General features: G+C 44.3%; 1 protein-coding gene across 2 annotated transcripts in view; it reads right to left on the bottom strand.

The window, feature by feature from the left end:
* Positions 1 to 3,956: 3,956 nt before the first annotated feature.
* Positions 3,957 to 20,809, bottom strand: part of SPATA13 (spermatogenesis associated 13) — a 67,860-nt gene continuing 51,007 nt past the window's right edge. For both annotated transcript variants that reach the window (XM_023553132.2, XM_023553131.2), the window contains exons 7-10: positions 17,602 to 17,731; positions 15,229 to 15,601; positions 10,161 to 10,235; positions 3,957 to 7,226 (exon numbers count right to left, since the gene is read on the bottom strand). In XM_023553132.2, coding sequence (XP_023408900.1) covers positions 7,051 to 7,226; positions 10,161 to 10,235; positions 15,229 to 15,601; positions 17,602 to 17,731 — 754 coding nt within the window. In that variant the 3' untranslated portion in view covers positions 3,957 to 7,050. The remainder of the gene's footprint in view (positions 7,227 to 10,160; positions 10,236 to 15,228; positions 15,602 to 17,601; positions 17,732 to 20,809) is intronic.

Below are 20,809 nucleotides of genomic sequence, written 5' to 3'. Positions count from 1 at the left end.
TTACACAGCTGATTAATGTCATTGTTGTCAATAGGTTGTCCACTTGTAAAAAGTTGAATGGCAAATGTATGGTATATATTTTTATTAAAAAAAAAAAAAAAAACAGCTGCTGAGGCTGCTTCCCAAATACCTCATGGGATTTAGTTTCTTAGTTTGGAGGTTTAAGGTCATGGTTTCATGGAACATCCAGGTAATTGGCCTAATACCATTTTTAGTGCTTTTGTTTTACCTCCTAGTTTGTTATATGGTGTCTGGGGTCTTAAAAACTTGCAAGTGGCCAATCAAAGTACAATTGGTCTCTATTTGCCTAGACCAGCAAAGGAAGGAGAGTCAGAAACAGAAGGAAATGGAATGGGTGCCTAATTTCTTCTGTGAACAAGTGCCTCCTTTGCCGTGAAACCAGGACTGGATGGTGCCAGGCTACCATTACTGAACATTTTGATCAAAGATTCTATAGAATGATCCTGATCGAAAGGGGAGGATTGAGGAATTCGGAACAGGATTTCAGATTTTAATAGAATGCAGATTTTCTGGAGCCATGAGGCTGGATGAACCCCCAAACTGTTGCCCTGAGATAGTCTTTAAACCTTAAATCCAAAATATCCCCTGAAGTCGTCTTTAAACCAAACAATAAAAAAAAAAAGTTTACCTTATTTAGTAAAGAAAGTCTGCCTTGAGCATCGTGCACTTCTATAAAGATCTCTACCTACATGGGACCAATTTGACAACAGGAACTCTTGAAAGGTCAGATAGGAAGCTTAGGGAGCACAGTGGTGGAACGATTTGGAAAAGGAGGGGGAGAATTGACATACAACTTGAATGTAATCGATGTCACTGAAATGTATATATAGAAAGTGTTCAGTTGGTGTGTTTTGCTGTATATACTTTCAGCAATTAAAAAAAAAAAAACAAAAACAAACCCTGGACACCTTGCTAACTCAGAATTGGAACCACTCTTGAAGTTCCCTTGAAGCCACAGATTAGACCCCCCATTAGACCCCCCCCCCCCAAAAAAAAACCCTTGCTCTCAAATTCCGACTCATAGTGCCTCTCTAGGACAGAATAGAACTGCCCCATTGGGTTTCCAAGGAGCGACTGGTGGATTTAAACTGCTGACTGTTTGGTTAGCAGACGTAGCTCTTAACTACTGTGCCACCAGGGATCCAATAAAGATTAGACAGGCCTATAAAACAAACAATAACGTGAGGAATGTGGTTTTTTTCTTTTGAAATAGTGCTTTAAGTGAAAGTTTACAGTTCAAGTTACTTTCTCATACAAAAATTTATACTCACATTTTGTGACCCTAGTTGCTTGCTATATGTGACAGCACACTCCTCCTTTCCACCCTGATTTCCTGTGTCCATTCAACCAGCTCCTGTCCCTTTCTGCCTTCTCATCTCACCTCCAGACAGAAGCTGCCCATTTAGTCTCATGTGTCTACTTGAGCTAAGAAGCACACTCCTCAAGGAACGTGTTTCTTAGTTCAATCAAATATGCAAGACCAAAGTCCAAAGGGAAGATGAGAAGGCGGGGACAGGAGAACTGGATGAATGGACACAGGGAAGCTGGGGTGGAAAGGGGGAGAGTGCTGTCACATTGTGGGGACTGCAACCAACGTCCCCAAACAACGTGTATAATATTTTGATTGAGAAACTAACTTGAGCTGTAAACTTTCACGTAAAGCACAAAAAACAAAGAAAAAAACCCTCGAAATCTTGACCCCTGCCACACATTCCCACCAGAATCCATTCTCCGAATCCATTTTATTACTCGTACACCTATCATACCACCCATGCTGAATCTTAATGATACCTCTGTATGTCTTCCCCCCTCAGTCTTATGTTCCTTTGAAGGATTCAGCCCTTAACTTGGTCTCTCCTGTGCATATAGTAATTACCTCATTGTTGTGGAGTCGATTCTGACTCGTGGGGACTCCATGTGTATCAGAGTAGAACTGGTCCAAGGGGTTTTTGTGACTGTAATCTTTATGGTAGCAGATCACCAGGTTTTTCTTCTGTGGCGCCACTGGGAGTGTTCAAACTGCCAACCTTTAGGTTAGTAGTGAAGCCCAAACCTTTTTTCCACCCTGGGACCTAGAATGAAAACTGCCGCCCTCTGTAAATAATTTTCACTCCTTCACCATCTTGAGTCAGAAGGGGACAATTGAGAGGTAGACCTTATGTTCTCAGTGCTCTCGCCCTTCTCAACCCAAGCTAAGCCTCCTCTCCCATTCCAGCCCCTTCTGAAGGGGTGAGCAGATCTTTTTGGGAAGTAGGTGGATTTTAAGACTAAATAAACAAAAAGTGGGAAGCAGCTACTTGGCAACCTTTATATGAACTTTTCTGATTATAGTCACAGCAAACAATGGGCTATTAGCTTTTCCAAGCTGTTAAGTAGAGAAGGAAATTCTTATCAACCCCACCCCCACAGGGTAAATGCACCCAGGGCCACTAGCAGATCCCCCTAAGGGTTTGGAAGGCCACCAATCCTGACCAGGGAGTCCAAGCCAGCTACTGTGAAGTAAAATGTATGTATAAAAGGCATGTTCTGTTCACCTGCCTTCCACCATCAGTAGCAGATGGTGCTGCCACAACATAGAGCTTTCTTTGGGTTTTGGTTACATCGGTCTTCAGTGCGTCTGGCCAGTCTTATCCCAACATCTACCTACTCTAGAGATTTCTAAGTGGGTCCTCGTGGTTCCTGTCAGAGACTTCCTTCTCCCACACCCTCCGGTGGTTTGATCCAGCTCATTAGCGGCTAAGTTGTTCCGGAAAAGGCGGCTACCAATGCAAGCGCAGGGAGTAATTTGTAAACCCCAGAAAGTCTCAGGCACCCACACTGGACTTTTTTTTTCAATGTGTCTGTGTTATTTTAACGCTCAAATGTATTGCTAGAACCAGTTTGGCAAATTAATTTTAAAGTACAGATACAAAACAACAAATATAGATTCACGTCATTTATAAGAAATCATTCGAATAACATTGTAGATAATTTTTTTTTTTTACAAAAAAAACTTCATTCAACAAAATACATATCAAGTCACAGCAACTGTGTATATCACATGTCAGCTGTCAAGAGTTCATCAGTTCTGAAGCTGTCCCTTGACCGACACAGATTAACATCATTTTGAGGTTGATAAATTAAAATTGAACAAAGAGGTTACCAAAAGCCTTGCAAAGCAGGTAACAATTGATGCTAGTATTTACAAAACACACCAATTATTAAATTACAGAATCAGAAGGAAAAAAATACACGTCAACACCTACGACATAACTAAAGGCAAGAATGAAATGTGGTGTAGCGAAGTAAAGTTGCATCAAATATTTCAGCTTGTTTTTTGAAAACCAGCTAGTTTCCGCGTATTTTTCTCAAAGGTTTTTGAACTCTGCCTCTTGCATCCTGAAAACAATAACGTTAGCCAAGAGAAATTTTAACAGAGAATTATTTGTAGGTTAAGCTCATTCCAGGGACAACCTTGTTTCCTGGTAGTTTAACCAGAAGTTGACCTGTGTCCCAGCATCCCTGGGCTGTAAGTCATCCAAGGCCACTTACACTTGCTGGCACTATCCTGGGAGGGACACAGCTATGTTTCCCCTCCTCCTCTACAAATAGAGCCATTCTGCTCCCCCGAACTCCACTAACAGGGTGTTCTAGTCTGGCTCGGTTATTAATTTGGATCAAGGACTAGCGGCGATAGGGCATGTGGAAGTTTCCGGCTGGTAAAATGCTGATCACACGGCTTTTCCAAATAATTTCTATTGTCAACACAACCTGAAATTAAATGCACTTTTGCTTTGTTTGTAGACAATAGCAATGCAGGATTTCCTTAACAAGCCTGGAGTCAGTTTTCATCTGGATTGGGAATGAAAAGGCACAACAAAACACCGAAACAGTACGGAGATGGTGGTGATACGTTTCCAACCGCACAATGGTATCTACCGGGGTGGGGGGTGGGGGCGTCAGATCTGCTGGAACCAATCTCTGGATGGTACTCCTGGAAAGTCGGGGTACACTGCTGTGACTCTGTTTCTACTTTGCAGGCCAGAGACAAAGATTGCTATTTCTCTAGGATTTTAGAAATATTCTATTTTATAATTGCTTATAATCTATTGCAGGTTTGTTCTATGTTAAGTATGGTCAAAATTTAGAAGCTTGCTTTTGACCAAAGGCCATTTTAACCATTTTTTCAACAGAATTTGCGATTTCTGAAACATGAATGAATAGAATAGCTGAAATTCATCAAAATGTTATATCATCTTTTTTTCCCCCTGCAATATCATGTAATGTAGGGTTAAAGAGAAACAGAGACAGATTTTCCCAATGAAGTTCATACATGACCCATCTTTTTTCTTTTTCTTTCCAAGTGAGACATACGACTTAAATCAAGAAGGGAGTTTGGCAAACCTGAAATTCCAATACTCGTGCTTTTTATTCCTTGTAGCGCTCAGGCATTCAGAACTGAAATGTAAGCTAGACACACAGACATAAAGAAACCAAAGGATATTTTCTTCTCATAAAAAGATTTTAGCATCCTAAAGGATGCCAAGGAGCCAACTTACATCCTGGAAGCCCAAGTTGGATCTACCCAGAACAAATATTTGATCGAGTGACTTTCACACTGTACAACACCAACTGGGGCAACCCCGGGACGTGTCCAGGTTGCATCTGACTTGAGCCGGACTTAACAGAAGCACGTCCTGGTGGTCATGCTTCCACGTTAGGAAGCCCATGGAGGTAGAGGTGGGAATCAGAAGTTAGGGCTCAGCTGGGGAACAAATTAGGAATGGTTACAAAACTGAAAACATGTCTTCACTGCCCAGTTTTATATTATTAGTAAAAAGACGTCCTTTGAGTGATTCTTTACATTGAGTCCTCACTGGGAATGTAACATAATTCAGTGATCCTTTCTTTACTTCTTTAAAGCAATTCTCTTATGTAACATAAAAACTGCAAAACCGCTGTACATACAAACAACCCTATTTAGTACAGAGCCCCTGCTGAGGCGTCCAGGAACATCATATTAGGTACAGTTTCAAAATATATGATTAAGCAATAAAACCTGCAACAGCTGGGACTTGTGTAAGGTGGAGGCTTGTCAGAGAAGGAAAACTTAAATATTTTCCTCCAAAATGAGCAAGAGAAAAGTGGTAAGACTGCACCTGTCAAAGACGGAAAACTTGCGAGACCCAGAAAAACAAGGTAGTTCTGTTGTGTTCACTGTATTTTGTTAATGAAAAGTTGCATTATATAAATGCAACTAAAATTGACAAGTCTTTTCAAAAAAGACACACGCAACACGTGCATACACACACAGCCTCAGTACCTCCTGGGAATCTTTCTCACAGAATTCTAGTGACTTCTAACTCAGGACACATGGCTTTGCTAGTCACGGAGCATCACAACTCCTCAGTGATACTGCCTATTTAAATAAGCAAGCAAATTAGCCTAATGGGATAGGTGAGCAAGTAAGGCTTCTTGAACAACTGTTACATCACGCTCTCGAGGCCACCAGGGGCGCCCAGGATTATGTCTTCTATGCGCGCTGGTCACCTCCCTCCAAGAATCACTTGGGTAAAGCGGGAGAGGGAGAACAGAGGAGGCACACACTGCAGACTTAGATTATACATTTGTTTCTGCCATTACAGGTGTTTATTCTCAACCATGTACCTACTAAAAGAAGGAACTTCCCAAGAATAATGTACAAGAGAGAAGTTCTCGAATAGAAATCCATAAATTGCATCATTCAGTATCCCCCTGTCCAGGGTGCTGAGTCAATCACGATGGCATCTATCTTGTACAGCTTGTCTCCTTCAGATATTAAAAAAATTATTTTCATCAAAATTTACAATATAGACAAAGAGGAAGAGATTGCAGGCCTCAGCCAGCGTGTCCTTCATTAAAAAAGACTGCCATCTCTGAGTCTTCATATTTTGTTAAGGTCTCTCTCCATCTTCAGAAACCTGTACACATGCGAATACTGGCACAGGTATGCACTACTGTCTGGGGTTTATGCAACAAAGTCGGTTCCAAATCCCAGGCAGGATCTGTGGCCTCGTTCGTGCTTACGCAGGGGAATGTTTAAGTGTCTTTGTACTTGGCATTTGTGCGGATGTTATAAACAACTGATTGAAGAAGTGCAACAATGCTCTTCAAGCAGGCTTTACAATCTTGTGTATTTCCATATTCAATTCCATCATAAAAATTAAAATAAATGGGTTTTTCTACTGCAACAGATTATTTTTGAACAGTAGTTTCTTAGGTGATAACCAGACATATTTCTGTTGCAGACGTGCAACATCACACCAGCAGGGGAGAACCTCCCCTGGAAATGGCAGCACCTCTGGAATGCTTCAGTCACTCTGCACTGCAATGATGAATAAATCATGTTTTTGCTTTTCCTAGCCTGTTTTTTAAGAAGAGGAACCTTATAAGATGAAGTCTGCATTACCATTTGGCAACCATGTGGATTTAGACAACCCCAGGGAACCCCACGGCCATCTCCATGCAGCCGTAAGGCCCCTAATCTACCACGGCAGAAAGCAACAGCTGTCCGTCCAGGTCTCCCCCCATGCGCACTGGCAAGAGGCAGCACCGGACCAGCCCCGTCCCGATGGATCCCTACAGAACCATGTGCACACGAGACCCTCTAATCTCCACTCCTCAGGACCTGAGAAGCAGCCCTGAGCGCTCTGGAGCTGCAGCCTGGCCTGGGTCAGAAGTGGACGCACTCATCACCAGCCGTGCCACTGCGGCCGGCCGACTCCGTACCACTTCAGAGCATGTTCTGGTCCCCATGTCTCTGCTGTGTCACAGCAGGCCACGGAGGGTTCTCATGGGTGTGAAAACTGCATCAGGACCTTCTCCTCCCTTCCAAGAAGGCAGCTGGGCTTCCGGAGACTGAAGGCGAGTGAAAATCTTCTCCTTCTTTGTTCCCCCAAAAAGGAGTTTCCAGCATTGAGTCCAAGACGTGCTCCTTGGATTTAGCACGGCAAAGACAACAATGGCTCTCCTCTTCACAATCCGCTCCATGGAGGCGCAGCCATCCCGTCTTCATTTCTTGAAAGGGGTGAGCTTGTTGAAGGTGTGCCAGAAAAGTGAGGGCTTGCGCTTCGGCTCAGCCAGGGCGAAGACCTGCTGCTGCGGAAGGCTGGTGGGCACGGTGATGTGGCGCTGGTGGATGGGGAGGAAGCTCTGGTGAGGCGGTGGCACAGGGCACCCGCTGTAGCCTGGGCCAGGAGGGGAGGAAACAGAACATGCACGGAAGGTCACTGACTAACCAAGCACAAAAAAGAGTTGTTGGCTAATTCTTGATTCAAATGAGCCAAAACTATGCTTACTGGCTATCATTTAGGAAACGCTTACTATGGTCATATACTGTGTGTGAAAGGAGCCCTAGTGGCACAGTGGTTAAGTGCTTGGCTGCTAACCAAAAGGTCAGTGGTTCAAACCCACCACTGAAGAAAGATGTGGCAGTCTACTTCCATAAAGATTACAGCTTTGGAAACCCTGTGGGGCAGGGTTTATTATGCATGAGGCTTTCCATTTACCCTCACAGACCCTTCAGGGGAGGTACCATTAGCTCAATTGGGCGACTGGACACAGAAGAAAACTGAAACCCAGAGAGGTCATTTAAATCCCCTAAGGTCACACAGTGGGGACAGTGGTGATTCAGTGGCAGGTTTGATTCCTAGCCAACGTACCTCATGTGCATGGAGGCTTGCGTGTTGCGATGATGCTGGACAGGTTCCAGCTGAGCTTCCAGACTAAGATGGACTAGGAAGAAAAGCCTGGCAATTTACTTCCAAAAATCAGTCACTGAAAACCCTATGGATCCCAAGAATCTGATCCACACCACAACCAATCACGGGGATGGGGCAGGACTATTGTGCAAGGGGTTGCCATGAGTCGGGGCGACTTGACAGCAGCTCACAAGTCACACAGAAATAAGGGGCAGAATTAGAACCCAGCTCTGCGCTATGAGTCAGAATCGTCTCGACAGCACTGGGTTTGGTTTGGTTTGGTTTTCTGCCCTTGACTTCCTTTAAGATTGTACTCATTTACAGGGCTATGCCTATTGCCATTGCGCTGATTCTGACTCATGGCGACCCCTTGTGTTTCAGAGTAGAACTGCTTCATAGGGTCTTCTTGGCTCTAATCTCTACAGAAGCAGGTTAGGGTACGCCACCCAGGGACCTCTTACAGGGCTGTGTCGTTATTAGTTGCCAGTGAGCGGGTTCCAACTTGTGGTAACTCCAAGTAGGCAGAGTAGAACTGCACTCTGCAGGGTTTTCAAGGATGTGCCCTTTTGGAAGCAGATCGCCAGGCCTTACTTCCGAGGTACCTCTAGGTGGGTTTGAGATGCCAACTTTAGGTTAGTAGTCCAGAACTTAACTGCCTGCACCACGCAGGGACTCCTTTCAGGGCTATGTTATTGTTGAGTGCTGTCAAGATATTTTCAACTCAGAATGACCTGAAGTGAAAAAGTACGGCTGCCCCAAAGGGTTTTCTTGACTGCAATCTTTTATGGAAGCAGATTGCCGGGCCTTTTTTCTGCAGTGCTGGATGGAGTGGCTGGGTGGTTTTGAACCACCAACCTTTTGGTCAGCTGCCAAGCACTTAATCGTTTGTGTCACCAGGGTTCATTTCCAGGGCTATAACCAAACCAAAAACTCATTACCCTCGAGTCAATTGCAACACATAGCAATCCTATAGGACAAAGTAGAACTGCCCCACAGCATTTTAAGGCTGTAAATCTTCATGGGAGCAGATTGCCACGTCTTTCTCATATGGAGGTGAGTTGCTGGTGGGTTTGAACCCAAAACTTTTTCATTAGCAGCCAAGTGCTTAACCACTGCGCCACCAGGGCTCCTTTATGGGGGGGTGGTAAATAAGATGACACATGTAAAGTGCCTGACACACACCAATTGCCCCTGAGTGCTTGTGCCATTCTTCAGGCGCCTAGTTGCTGAGTGAGTGACCAAAACAAAGGAATTCTAACAAAAGGCTATTTACTAGTCGCTGGCCATTAAAAGTAGGAATGCAAAAAAGAATAAAATGGGTCTTTCTGCCTTGAAGAGATTTACACCCGGCAAGGGAAAATCTGCATTTGAGCTGGGAGCAGGGAGATACTAAGTGTTGCTGTGGTTCGGTTCTGGGCTTAGTTGCTTTTTGCTTTGCATTTTCAGTTAGGAAAATACTGAGTAGATAAATCCTATTAGAGTAGAAAGTCAATCTAAAGTTCCTAAGATGACTACATATATTTTTGGGAAAAAAAAATCCTTATTATTTAATTCCTGTTGGGGTAGATCATTCGTATCACCTGCGTGGTGGAAAACTGTATATTAGAACCCCTGGGTATGTGGCCTGGGTGTTTTTTTTTTTTTAAATAATAAACCAGAAAACCCAAACCGACGTTGAGTCAATTCCAACTCATAGCAACCCTATACGACAGAACAGAACTGCCCGATAGAGTTTCCAAAGAGTGCCTGGTGGATTCGAACTGCCGACCTCTTGGTTAGCAGCCGTAGCACTTAACCACTATGCAACCAGGGTTTCCTTTTTAATAATAAGAGAAAATAGGCCCTGGGTAATTCTCATGTGAATCCAGGGTAGAGAATCACTGCTACATTAGCTAGTGTGCCTTCTTTTTGTTTAATTTTTTGCTCGATGTACTGAATTTTTCGATCTTTTTTCTTAAGTAAACTGAGGTGTCGCCTACCGCTGACAAGAGCTTTGGGGTTGGAGATTTCCTACTCAGCATGCCCAAAAGGTGCAAGAGACCTTCGCTCGCCTCCGACTGTGAACTGCAACAGCCTGATGGGTAATACCGTGGTTCCCTCAGAAGGGCGGGGGGCAGGGAGGCTGTCAGTAGGGTGGGAGATCTGGGGGCTTTCTGGTACCACTTCAAGAAACATTTCACTGCTTCTTGAAAAGTTATAAACACCAAGACATTTTATATATCCATATTCAAATATAAGTTAATACTGACACACATTCAAGACCAAATACATATTCTATTTTTCTGGATCTATTCCATGGTTCACCCACGCTCCTCTTCTTTGCGCAGAGTTGGTCATATGCTCACGACACTGGCATTTCCCCCACTTCAATTTCAATACTGATACATCAAGGAGGTGAATGAAACCTTCTCAAAACCTTACCTTTTGACTTTCCATGTCCTGCCCTTTGAGCATTTAACATGGCGAGTTTCTTCTGATTTTCTGAAATTTCCATTCCTGGATTTAAAAACAAATGTGACATATACTCAAAACAAGTGAAAACATATCAGAATAAAACTTGCACCCAAACCCATCTCACCCCTAAGGTATGCACCATAACCCCAAGCAAAGAGCTCAATCCTCAAGGAACCCTAAGACAGTGAAGAGACTGGAAAAGAAGTAGCAAGGAGCATGGTCACTGGGGTGGTCATGTAATTATCCTCCAAGCTAGAGCATTTTTTTTTTTTCAAGTAGTATTTTATTGTTTTTTTCAGTGATGGTCTACACAGCAGTTTAGGTTTCTACTGAATAATTTCTACACAAGTTGTTCAGTGACACTGGTTACATTCTTCACAATGCATGAACATTCTCATTGTTTCCATTCTGGTTGTCCCATTTCCATTAATCTAGTTTCCCTGCCCCCCTTAACGTTCTCATCTTTGTTTTAAAGTAACTGCTGACCGATTAGTTTCATGTAGATGATTTTTTAAAAGGAGCACAGTACTCACAACATATTCTTTATCTTGTGAGCCAACCCGTTATTTAGCTACAAGGTGACCTCAGAGGTTAGTTTCAGTTCGAGGTTTGAAGAGTATTTCAGGGCAACAGTCTCAACGAGTCTTCTAGCCCCAACCGGTCCAGTATGCCTGTTTTTCTTTTTTTTCCAAGGAATTTGAGGTTCTGTTCCACATTTTTCTCCCATTCTGTCAGGGTCCATCTATTGTGGCCCTGATCAGAACGGCCAGTAATGGTCAATCAGACATTTCTAAGGATGAAATTGGGTGCTGCTAGGAATTTTGGCCTACCGGTGCAAACCCAAACATTCCCCGGCGAATGCTGACAGAAGGTCTCCCTAATTATAATCCTAAAGAATGAGGCCCTGGAAGGAGAGGACACGTCAAAGGGTCCACCTTTGTCCACCTCCCTGCCACAGAGCTGTGTGAATCAGCAATTATATCCCGATGAAGGTGATATCTGAGTAGTGGGAACTAGATCTAACGTGTCCCCGTGTTTGGTGTGTGCCTTGAACATACCCACACTATAAAGTTCTGCAGTAGAGTGACAGTGTGAACGTCCCCATGCTGTCAGGCTCTGTAGTAGAGTGACAAATGTCTGCATGCAATGGGCAAGGTGGGTAGAAACAAGCGACACCGGACAATCTAGAGACGAAACAAGCCCCTGCCCAGCAGTCACAATGCGAGGCCCAGCAAAGGACGCAGAGAGGAACAGCCAAGGAGGCAGGACCAGAGTCTCTGTTTGCAGAAAGACTTCCTCTGAGAGGCAGCACCAGCTGTGCTGACAGGCATCTGGGCTCTGGTGTGTCTTGCCTGGAGTCCCTGGGTGGTGCAAACGATCAACGACATACTTGGCTGCTGACCAAAAGGCTGGAGTTCGAGTCTACCCAGAGGCACCTCAGAAGAAAGGCCTGACAGTGTATGTCTGAAAAATCAGCTACTGAACACCCTGTGGAGCAGTTCTACCCTGGCACACATGGTGTCGCCATGAGTCAGAGTCAACTTGATGGCAACCGGTTTTTGGTGTTGTACCTACCTCTGCCACATATGCTGCTCAGTCCCTCCCTGTGACTCAGCCTCCGGGCTGCTCTCCCGGCCTGGATCCCTTGCCTGCCTCGGCATCTTGTCCAGATACCATCCACTAGTTCTTTGACTTCTCTTGCCCCCTCAGCCTACACCAGCCTTTGAACTCATTTCTCTCCTCCATCCCCGGCCTTTGGCCTGGCTCTCACACTCCTGGTTAATGCTACCACCACTCTGCCCCCACAGAGCGTACCATGCCGCCAAGACTGACATGCATTCCAGGCGAGGGCCTGGGCCCTATTTTATTCCACACTCCCTCAGTGCAGCATTCATTCATTCATTCACACATTCAAGTCTCCAGAGCACTGGCTGTATGTAAACGCTGTGCTGCAAATAAACCAAAAAAATGAAACCTGTGGCCAAAGAGTGGTTTCCAACTCATGGCAACCCTGTAGGACAGAGTAGAGGTATCTCACAGGGTTTCCAAGGCTGCAATCTTTATGGGAACAGGCTGCCACATTTTTCTTCCATGGAGCGGCTGGCAGTTGGAACCACCGACCTTTTGGTTAGCAGCCAAGTGCTTAACCACTGTACCACCAGGGTTCTTGTGCTGTTAAAATCGGGACCTATAAACTCAGGTCCCTCTTTTCTTCTACTGTTAAGGGGCAGAGCTGAGAAGTGTTCAGGGCCCCTGTCAGTTCTTTGTCCGGGGAAAAGGAAGCATTGTCATTTATCAATGATTTCTGGTCCTATACTATACAACATTCCGCAATGACACTATATGGCTGTCATTTTACATTTTAATCATTCCACTTTGCAGATACCGAAGAATTCTCAGCACAATAGAGCAATTAGCCATATAGAGTGGACCAGGAGTCAAAAGCAACACCAATATATGGAAGTAACTGGGGATTAGATTTTCTCTCAATATGAAAAATATTCCAACATTTAGAGGGAAGGGCTACCTTGTGGGGGAGTGAGTTCCACATTATCAGAGCTCTTCAAGTGTAGGCTGATGTCTGATTGCTGAGGGTATTTCATTAGCAACTTGGCCAGTAACTTGGCCTGAATGACTTCTAAGCCCCTCCCAAATCTGACTCACTGTGGGTGAGAGCAAAACCATGGCCAAACCCAGTACAGCAGCTGGTTATGCTCAACATGGTAAGGACAGTTTTCATTCTAGCTTTCATCCCAACAAAAAGGCAGTTCATCACTTCAGTTGGGAAGGGTGGAGAGTGTGGAGTAGGTCTTCTCCTCCACCCTGGACCACATAACCTTTGAGGTCCGAGCTCACTGGGAGTGCAGAGAGGACTATCCTTCACTCCACCTCAGCTGGTGCCCATGGTATTCTGGCTTCCATTGAACAGTTTGTGCTTAAAACCGTAATGGGCTTGGGAAGTATTTGGACCTTGAGCTTAGAGGCCATGGTCCTGCCATCACTGATGGCAGGCACAGGAGTTTGGGTATCATTAAGCCAATCAATATCAGGAGGTCGGCAGAAGCTGGCAAGGCAGAAACTAAGGAAGGTCAGGGAAACAATAGGCAGAACAGCACCATCAAAGCGGCAAATGAAGATGCATCGCCTTCACTTTAACACATGATGCGTGGTGCTGAGCTTCATGGTGAGAGGGAAGGGGAAAGATGCAGGCAGAGTTGTGGGGTCCAACTCTACAGCAAACGTACAGCTGATGTGGGAGCCTCAAGACTCATCTGAGATTCTACATGGATTCTAGATTTTTCTCAAGCCACTGAAGCTGGATAAATCCCTGAAACTGTTGCCCCGAGATAATTTTTAAACCTTAAACCAAAAATATCCCCTAACATCTTCTTCAAACCAAACAGTAAGGTAGCCTTTTTAGTAAAGAAGGTTTGCCTTGACTATCGTGCTCTTCTGAAGAACGATCTATATGGGATCGAATTGGCAACGGCAACTTGAAAGGTCAGATAGGGAGCTTAGGGGGCAATGAGTTTACGTTAATGGAAAATGGACAGTTTGGACATAGATAGCAAGGATGGTTGCATGACTTGAAGAATGTAATCAATGTCACTGAATTGTACGTGTAGAAACTGTTGAATTGCTATTGTTTTGTTGTGTACACTTTCGACAACAAAAAAATAGACCCACTCCCTTTCTTATCGATATGGTTAGGTTCCAAAAATCAGGTTGTTATGTGAAAGCTGGCGTTATGAGAAAATGAAGGATTTTGTTGTTGTTTTCACACCATTTGTTTGTCTGTTTAAAAAATATGATCATAGAAGTAACAACAGGTGAGATTTCCTGATGTGCTCATCACTGTGACGAGTCCACTTACGGATTACTCCTCTGTGGAGAAAGAGGCTTAGAGGAGACAAAGCTGGATAATGCCCATGGCTTAATCACCTCACCTTCCTCTGTGCAGAGTCAGAGCTTACCTTGTGGAGCCACCTGCAGGGCTTCACTCCCACCCCTGCAAGCCCTGCCTTTCACAGTCCTGGAGCCTGCTCTTCCCTCCAGGCCTGGCAAGTAACCGAGGCTGGCAATTCCGCTGGGAGCCTGGCTACACACCGCACTCACCCCACCAAGGTAGTGCTTCAGGTCCAGTTCAGCTCACTTTGCGATATCATTAAACTCGCATGCATTTCTTCCAAACACTTTCTCTGATGCCTTTCCTCCCTTCCCATCCCACCCCAGGCAATTTTGAACTGCAGGGCCTCAGGCTGCGTAGGAGCTGGGAATTCAGAAGAGGCCTTTTGGCTGGGTGCCGCCTACTCGTTCGCCTGGAGGCCGGGGCGGCCAGACACCTGCCTACAAGAGGGCATGGGGGATGTGGGCAGCAAGGCCCAGCTTCCTAGAAGCCACCCGGAGACCATTCTTGAGGGAGGGGATGCTCTGCAGCTACTGCCGCCATTGCCGCCATGCCAGCTGTCTTGTTAATGTGCAGAATAGTAAGTCGGATAGTAGATTTTTCACTATTGTGTTAAATGGGAAATATAGGATAAACAAAGAGTTGATAAGTGAGGGGTAGGTGTAAAAAAAAAAGACTCGTTTGTTATTTCTAATGGCTTCAGTGAAAGCCACCATAATGGGCTTTAGTCTCTGGGGTCACACGGACCTAGTTTTAAGTACTATTTGGCCGTAGTGGAAAAGTGGCCCATCTCCTGAAGCCTTACTTTCCTCATTTGTAAAGTGAGCATAATACTTGTACCCATGTCACAGGGTTTTGTGAAGGCTGAATGGGATAGCCTAGGTAGGTGTGGAGCATGATGCCTGCCATGGGGTAAATACTGAATAAATGTTACCTGCAGTAACTGTACCTGTCATAGTCTGCCTTGTTAGCAAGCTGAGGGGTATTTAGGACTTGCCATTTCTTTTTCTTTCCCAATAGTGGAATTTGACTCTAGGGGGGAAATCTGGGGGGAGAGTTGGCACGAGAATAAGGCTAGAAAACAAAGGCAAAAGGCAAACACTGTGCAGTGCCCAGTGTGCCGCTTACCCATCTCCCGGTCTTCCTGCACCCTTCGCCTCTCATCTGCACACGCCTGAAGCCACCGCACTTTGTCCTCATGCTTTTTGGCACAAAACAGGTGGACCTCGTCCGTGGTCTGGCTGACAAGCTTGAAGGCATTCTTCACACTAAGGTTGAAGTCACGGTCCCGCCCATCCGGCAGGTCCACAAGCGCCATGGTGTCCATGTCCATCCGGCCTTTGTAGTACAGCATGTCCCTGCGCAACAGGTCCTTCTTACAGGACACCAGCTGGTGGTCAAACAGGAAGAAAGTCCGCTGCTGGCTCTTGCCCTGCTTCGTGATTTTGGTCAGCTCTCCAGAATGGATCAATTCTGAGCTCCGGTCCAAAATGTCCATTCCCTGGAATGATAAAAACACATGAAAGCACTTCCACCGCTGGCCCCTTTGGGCTTCCGTGATGTGGGGAGAGGCTCTCGACACAGCCTTCCTCAGACTACCCCGGCCCAGGGGGACTTCCACTCCTACCCCCAATTCTCGGTACAGTAGGCCTCAAAGGCCATTTTACACCTCAGTTTATTAATCTTCTTAGGCATGAAATTCTTTTTCCCTACTCAGTGGGAAAATGTTACAAGCACCTCTAGGTTATCTGAAGTATCTTCCTTACGGACAAGAACCCTCTGCTGAAAAGCATGCTGGATTAGGGGAATGCACTCAGGATTTGAATGGAGCCAGCTCAGGCTGATTCTTGAGAATAAGGAAGCTTTGAGGAGGCTTTAAATGCATGAGAACACAGTGCTAAATACACTTCTGCTTTCTGAGTCAGGTATACAGCAGCTCTTTGGAATAATAACTAGTGTAGGGTCATGAAAACAAAAGACCAGATGGCAAATTGCCAGCAAGGAATCGGTAAACTGCCGACAATAAATTATACCCTCTGTGCAAAATCAATAGAAAAAAAATACTTTAAAAATATTTAGGTTGAATCTAGTAACTACACAGAGTATACTGTTATCAAATTAGCCATTGCTTTATACAATTTAATTCTCCTTTAATCCCGGTCACAGATGATTATCTCTTGGAGGAAAAAGGCTTTGATTCCACAATAATAATAAAAAAAAAACCAGTGCCGTCGAGTTGATACCGACTCAAAGCAACCCTACAGGACAGAGTAGAACTGCCCCATAGGTTTCCACGGAGCGCCTGGCAGATTTGAACTGCCAGCCCGTTGGTTAGCAGCCGTAGCACTTAGCCACTATGCCACCAGGGTTTCCTGATTCCAAAATAGCTCTTCTATTTACTTGCGTAAAGCAATCCTATGCCTGAGATCCTTCATGTATAAAATGGAGGAGTAAGACTCGATGATCTCCAAGGTCCCATTCAAGCTGTAAGAGTCTATGAGGCCTTGAAATGCTTCATTCCAATTATCACTGCTATAACTGACTTTAGGCAAAAACCGAACTTCTCAACAATCCAGATTTTCTCAATCTTCTGGGAAAGTGAGTTCCACAGGGTGAAAGTGATGTGGGGTAAGCCTTGCCTGGTCTGACAACAAGCCTTCAAGCCATCAGTTTACGGTTCTTAATTGCAGTGGTAGAGCATGGTGGTTACCTTTAAAGGCAGACTTCCGAGGTCTGAATCTGGCTCTGCCACTTCCTAGCTGTGTGGCCCTGGGCAAGCTACTTACCCTTTCTGTGCTTCAGTTTCCCCATATGTTAAATGGGGGTTTTAACAGTGCCTGCTTCACAGGGTTGTTCCAGAGGATTAAATGAATTCATATATGAGAAAGGCTTAGGCCAGTGCCACACACATGGTAAACACAAGTGCTAGCTACTGTTATTATTGTTTTAATAAACAAAGTGTGTATAAATATGCACATATATATGTGTGTATGGATATATGTATTTTCCACCCCATATTGTTGGACCATCATTATTGGTTGTAACAAGTACTGTATTTGCGCCATTTTACATAATCTTCACAGCAGCCCTATGAGGTAGGTATTATTTTCCTCCCCATCTTATGAATGAAAAGACTAATCCTGCCCAGATCAAACACAGGCAGTGTGGTTCCAGAGGCCATACCCTAACCACTCAACATAGTCCTGCATCTTAAATGCTCTCTAGTTGCTCTCATTGGCTTACTGTCTAGCAACACAGACAACAGGCAGTAAGTTAATTACGCACGCCCTTCAGATTGCATTTCTTAGTGTGTGGAGGACGGTACAGTAGTTGACTGTTACCTTCAACAATATGCTCAAGATATTTATGCCATTAAAGCCAAGTATATAAAGTGTCAATCACAGAATATTAAAGTAAGTGATCAGACTAAATGGAGGTTGAGGAGGGAGTGAGCAGAGATGGGGTGAAATTGAGGGTAAAGAGAGGTGAGCTCATGTGTACCTCCCAGCCCACAATGGACACCTGCCACCGGGCAATCTTGTCTATGCTTTCAAGCTTCCGCTTCCGCTCGTTGATCAAACAGGCGACATTCTTCATGGCCTCATAGGCAGCCTTGATATTGTTGTAGTCACTGCAAAATGGGAGGTTCATTTTAATCACGTTGCAGGCAACTCACAAGCGAATGCTCTCGGCAAAATGATGTTCTGTATACCAAAAGTCTAGACAAAGTGCCATTCAAGTAACAGCCATTGTTTCCTAGCTCTTGTTCCCCCATGAATAGACCATAGTCTGCATAGGTTAAGAGAGCTGACTAAATGCAATTCCGAGTTCTTTGGAATAAGAATGTTTTCATTCATTTCCCAGAAATCACAGTGAATGAAAAGTAAATGCCACAAGAAATAAGTCTTAATCACAGTGACAATGAATTATTTTCATTAATAACGAATCATTTTTATGATTGTTTTGATTCTGAAATAACCAGTTATGCTATGTCAAGTACTTTCAAAATCACTAGCCATTTTCAAGAGTAATTATTTGCTCCAAGTCATGCCTTTCATGGCACTCAGGAGAGGACAAGAGAGGACACAGAAGCCCTAAGTGGCTGGTCACATGAATATAATACAGTATTTACTCACCAACAGAGCTTTGTGTCTGGCGATTTCCCTAAGCCACACTCAGATCAAACTGAAATGGCCTCCCTAACAGACTCCTGTTCGCATGCTGTCTAAAACTGTAGACTGAAATTCTAATTGACACCCAGGCCAGGAGAGAGCATGCCCAATAGCTGAAGGCTTTACACTGAAGTTTTGCTCAGCATTAATCACTTGGGGTCATGTAAAACAATCGCCCAGCTACTGGGCTGAAGATTTTTTACTTTCTAGCACTTTCCTGTGGTGACAGAGCCATTGGAGTTCATTTGGACTGAATTAGAATCCTCCTGCACAGCCATGAAAAAAAGCCATGGAAGCAGATTCTACTGTCTATTCACCAAACACAATTACGCTCAGATCCCAGCACGTCCCTGGGCCTTTCCACACAAACCAGACATGGCTGGAAAGACAAGTGCTTCCCAAAATGAGCTGAAATCCCATTCACGCTGAGGAGCGGAGAGAGAGAGAGAGAGAGAGAGAGAGCGCAAGAATAAAAAGGATACAAGTGGGCTGCCAAAACCCCCCAAAAGGCCTCCAACAATGAAGAAAGGGTACAAAACAATTATATTTTTTTCTACAAGTTTTTCTGTACATCTCCAGATAAGAGGCAGAGTGTAATGGTTTGGTTTTATTAAAGACAAGAACATGGGCTTTTTGGCATTTCCCTTAAAATAATTTTTTAAAAAATAGATACAATCTACAGTGTTAAGGTAAACCTAAAGCTCACAGTGAAAAATTTCCTTAAAAAAATTCACCTATTAAAGAGTGATGTGCAGACTTCCTTCCACAGCTTTATGCCTTGGAATTTAATAAGAGGTCTGCCCACGTCTTTCAAGGTGTCTCTGCTTTTAAATTTTTTTGTTTACTTTCTCTGGTTCCTTACCATGATGCCTTTTATTCTTTTCTTTCTTTCTTTTTTCCTAACATCTTCAAATTTAGGACTCTCTTGACTTTGCTATTATTTTCAAACTTTTCTGATGTTTTTATTAGCAATATATATATGTGTGTGTATATATGTGTGTGTGTGTATCTACATATCTAGATAGCCTTTCATCTTTCTCAATTAACTTTTCTTATTCCTTTAGTCCTAATTCTTTAAACTAACACCCTCTCTAGGGCCTATTGTTTGGTGACCTCTTTTCTCCAGTCTACCTTCAAATCTAATTGTACAAAGGCTCCCTTTTTCCCTGTCTCTCCACAGAAGTTCAGCAGCAGAGGGGACAAAAGAGCATACCCTGCAGTGCTAGGCACCACTGTGGTTAATATGATTGCTCTTGTGCCGACATTTAAAGGATCCCTGGTGGCGCAACGGTTAAGTGCTTGGCTGCTACCACCAGCCGCTCCGTGGGAGAAAGATGTGGCAGTCTGCTCCTGCAAAGATTAAAAAAACCAGTACCCTGCAAAGATTACAGCCTTGGAAATTGTATGGAGCTATCCTACTCTGTCCTCCGTGGTTGCTATGAGTAGGTTTTTGGTTTGTGGCAACATTCGGTTGGTGAAACCCAGAACTGCTGTGGTTTGCGCCAGCGAATTTCCTCTGGGCACAATCCTTTCTCTCTCCCTCTCTTCACCAGGACCTTCACAATTCATCTTTTAAAAGCTGTAGATAGTTAAAGTGTGGTGCCAGTGGCATGAATGTGGTAGGCTTGGGTCCCACCTAAAACAGTAAGCTTTGTCCTAAAACCTCACCCCACCCCATGGCTTGGCCAGAGCCTGGCACCAGGAGATGCTCTGTAACTGCCACGTCCCCTCTGGCATTCCGGTTATGGCCAAAGAGAACACCAGCAGCTGCACAATCACGACGACCTTGAGGCACCAGCCAGCAGGGTCCTGCTGTGCTGACACTTTCCCATGTCCTAGAAGAGGGATCTGCCATTCCAGTGCTGAGTGATATCTTACGTATAATTACAGCAAGGTTTCTGTATATACAGGAAAATGAGTCGATATTAAGTAAGCAAGGGATAAATTTTTGGCTCCCCCAGAAGGGACCAAACTGTTGGGGAGCAAAAGACCAGAAAGAATGCAGAAACCATAGAAAGCAACAGACAATAAAGAAAGAGAACATATTTTATTTGTGTGTGTTTTTTTTTTTTTTTTTCAGGAGAAGCTGAGACTCGAACAACGGAGGTGCTGTGGGTTGTAAGAAGAGTTTAGTTAGGTGCAAAGTAAGCCCTAAAGCAAAACAGAACATTCTGGTAATGACAACAAGAAGGCCTGTGCTCAAAGTGAGAATGGAAAAGAAAGCTTGCAGAGAGCACTCCTGCTAGGCACGACCGGCCACAGAGCTGGGAGGGTCTCAGTGAGCTGCGTCTCCAAGCCGACCCCTATGTACTACTCCATACCCTTGGAATCAGTTCCTACCTTTTCATAGTTCATACCTTTGATTATCCTCATCCCTTCAACAAAGTAATTTTCTGCTGCAGTAATAAGAGTGAGTTGCTATGAAAACAACTTAAACAAAGAGTAATAAAGGAAAGCAGATAAAGGAATATATTTCTAAAATTGTATTCAGACTGGTCTATTCCTTTTAAAAACTGCCTGTATCAAACGCTGAGTAG

Source organism: Loxodonta africana, chromosome 23 (assembly GCF_030014295.1).
Source record: "Loxodonta africana isolate mLoxAfr1 chromosome 23, mLoxAfr1.hap2, whole genome shotgun sequence".
Taxonomy (NCBI): Eukaryota; Metazoa; Chordata; class Mammalia; order Proboscidea; family Elephantidae; genus Loxodonta; species Loxodonta africana.
The sequence above is the reverse complement of the archived record's forward strand: the minus strand, read 5'-3'. Positions and strand labels throughout refer to the sequence as shown.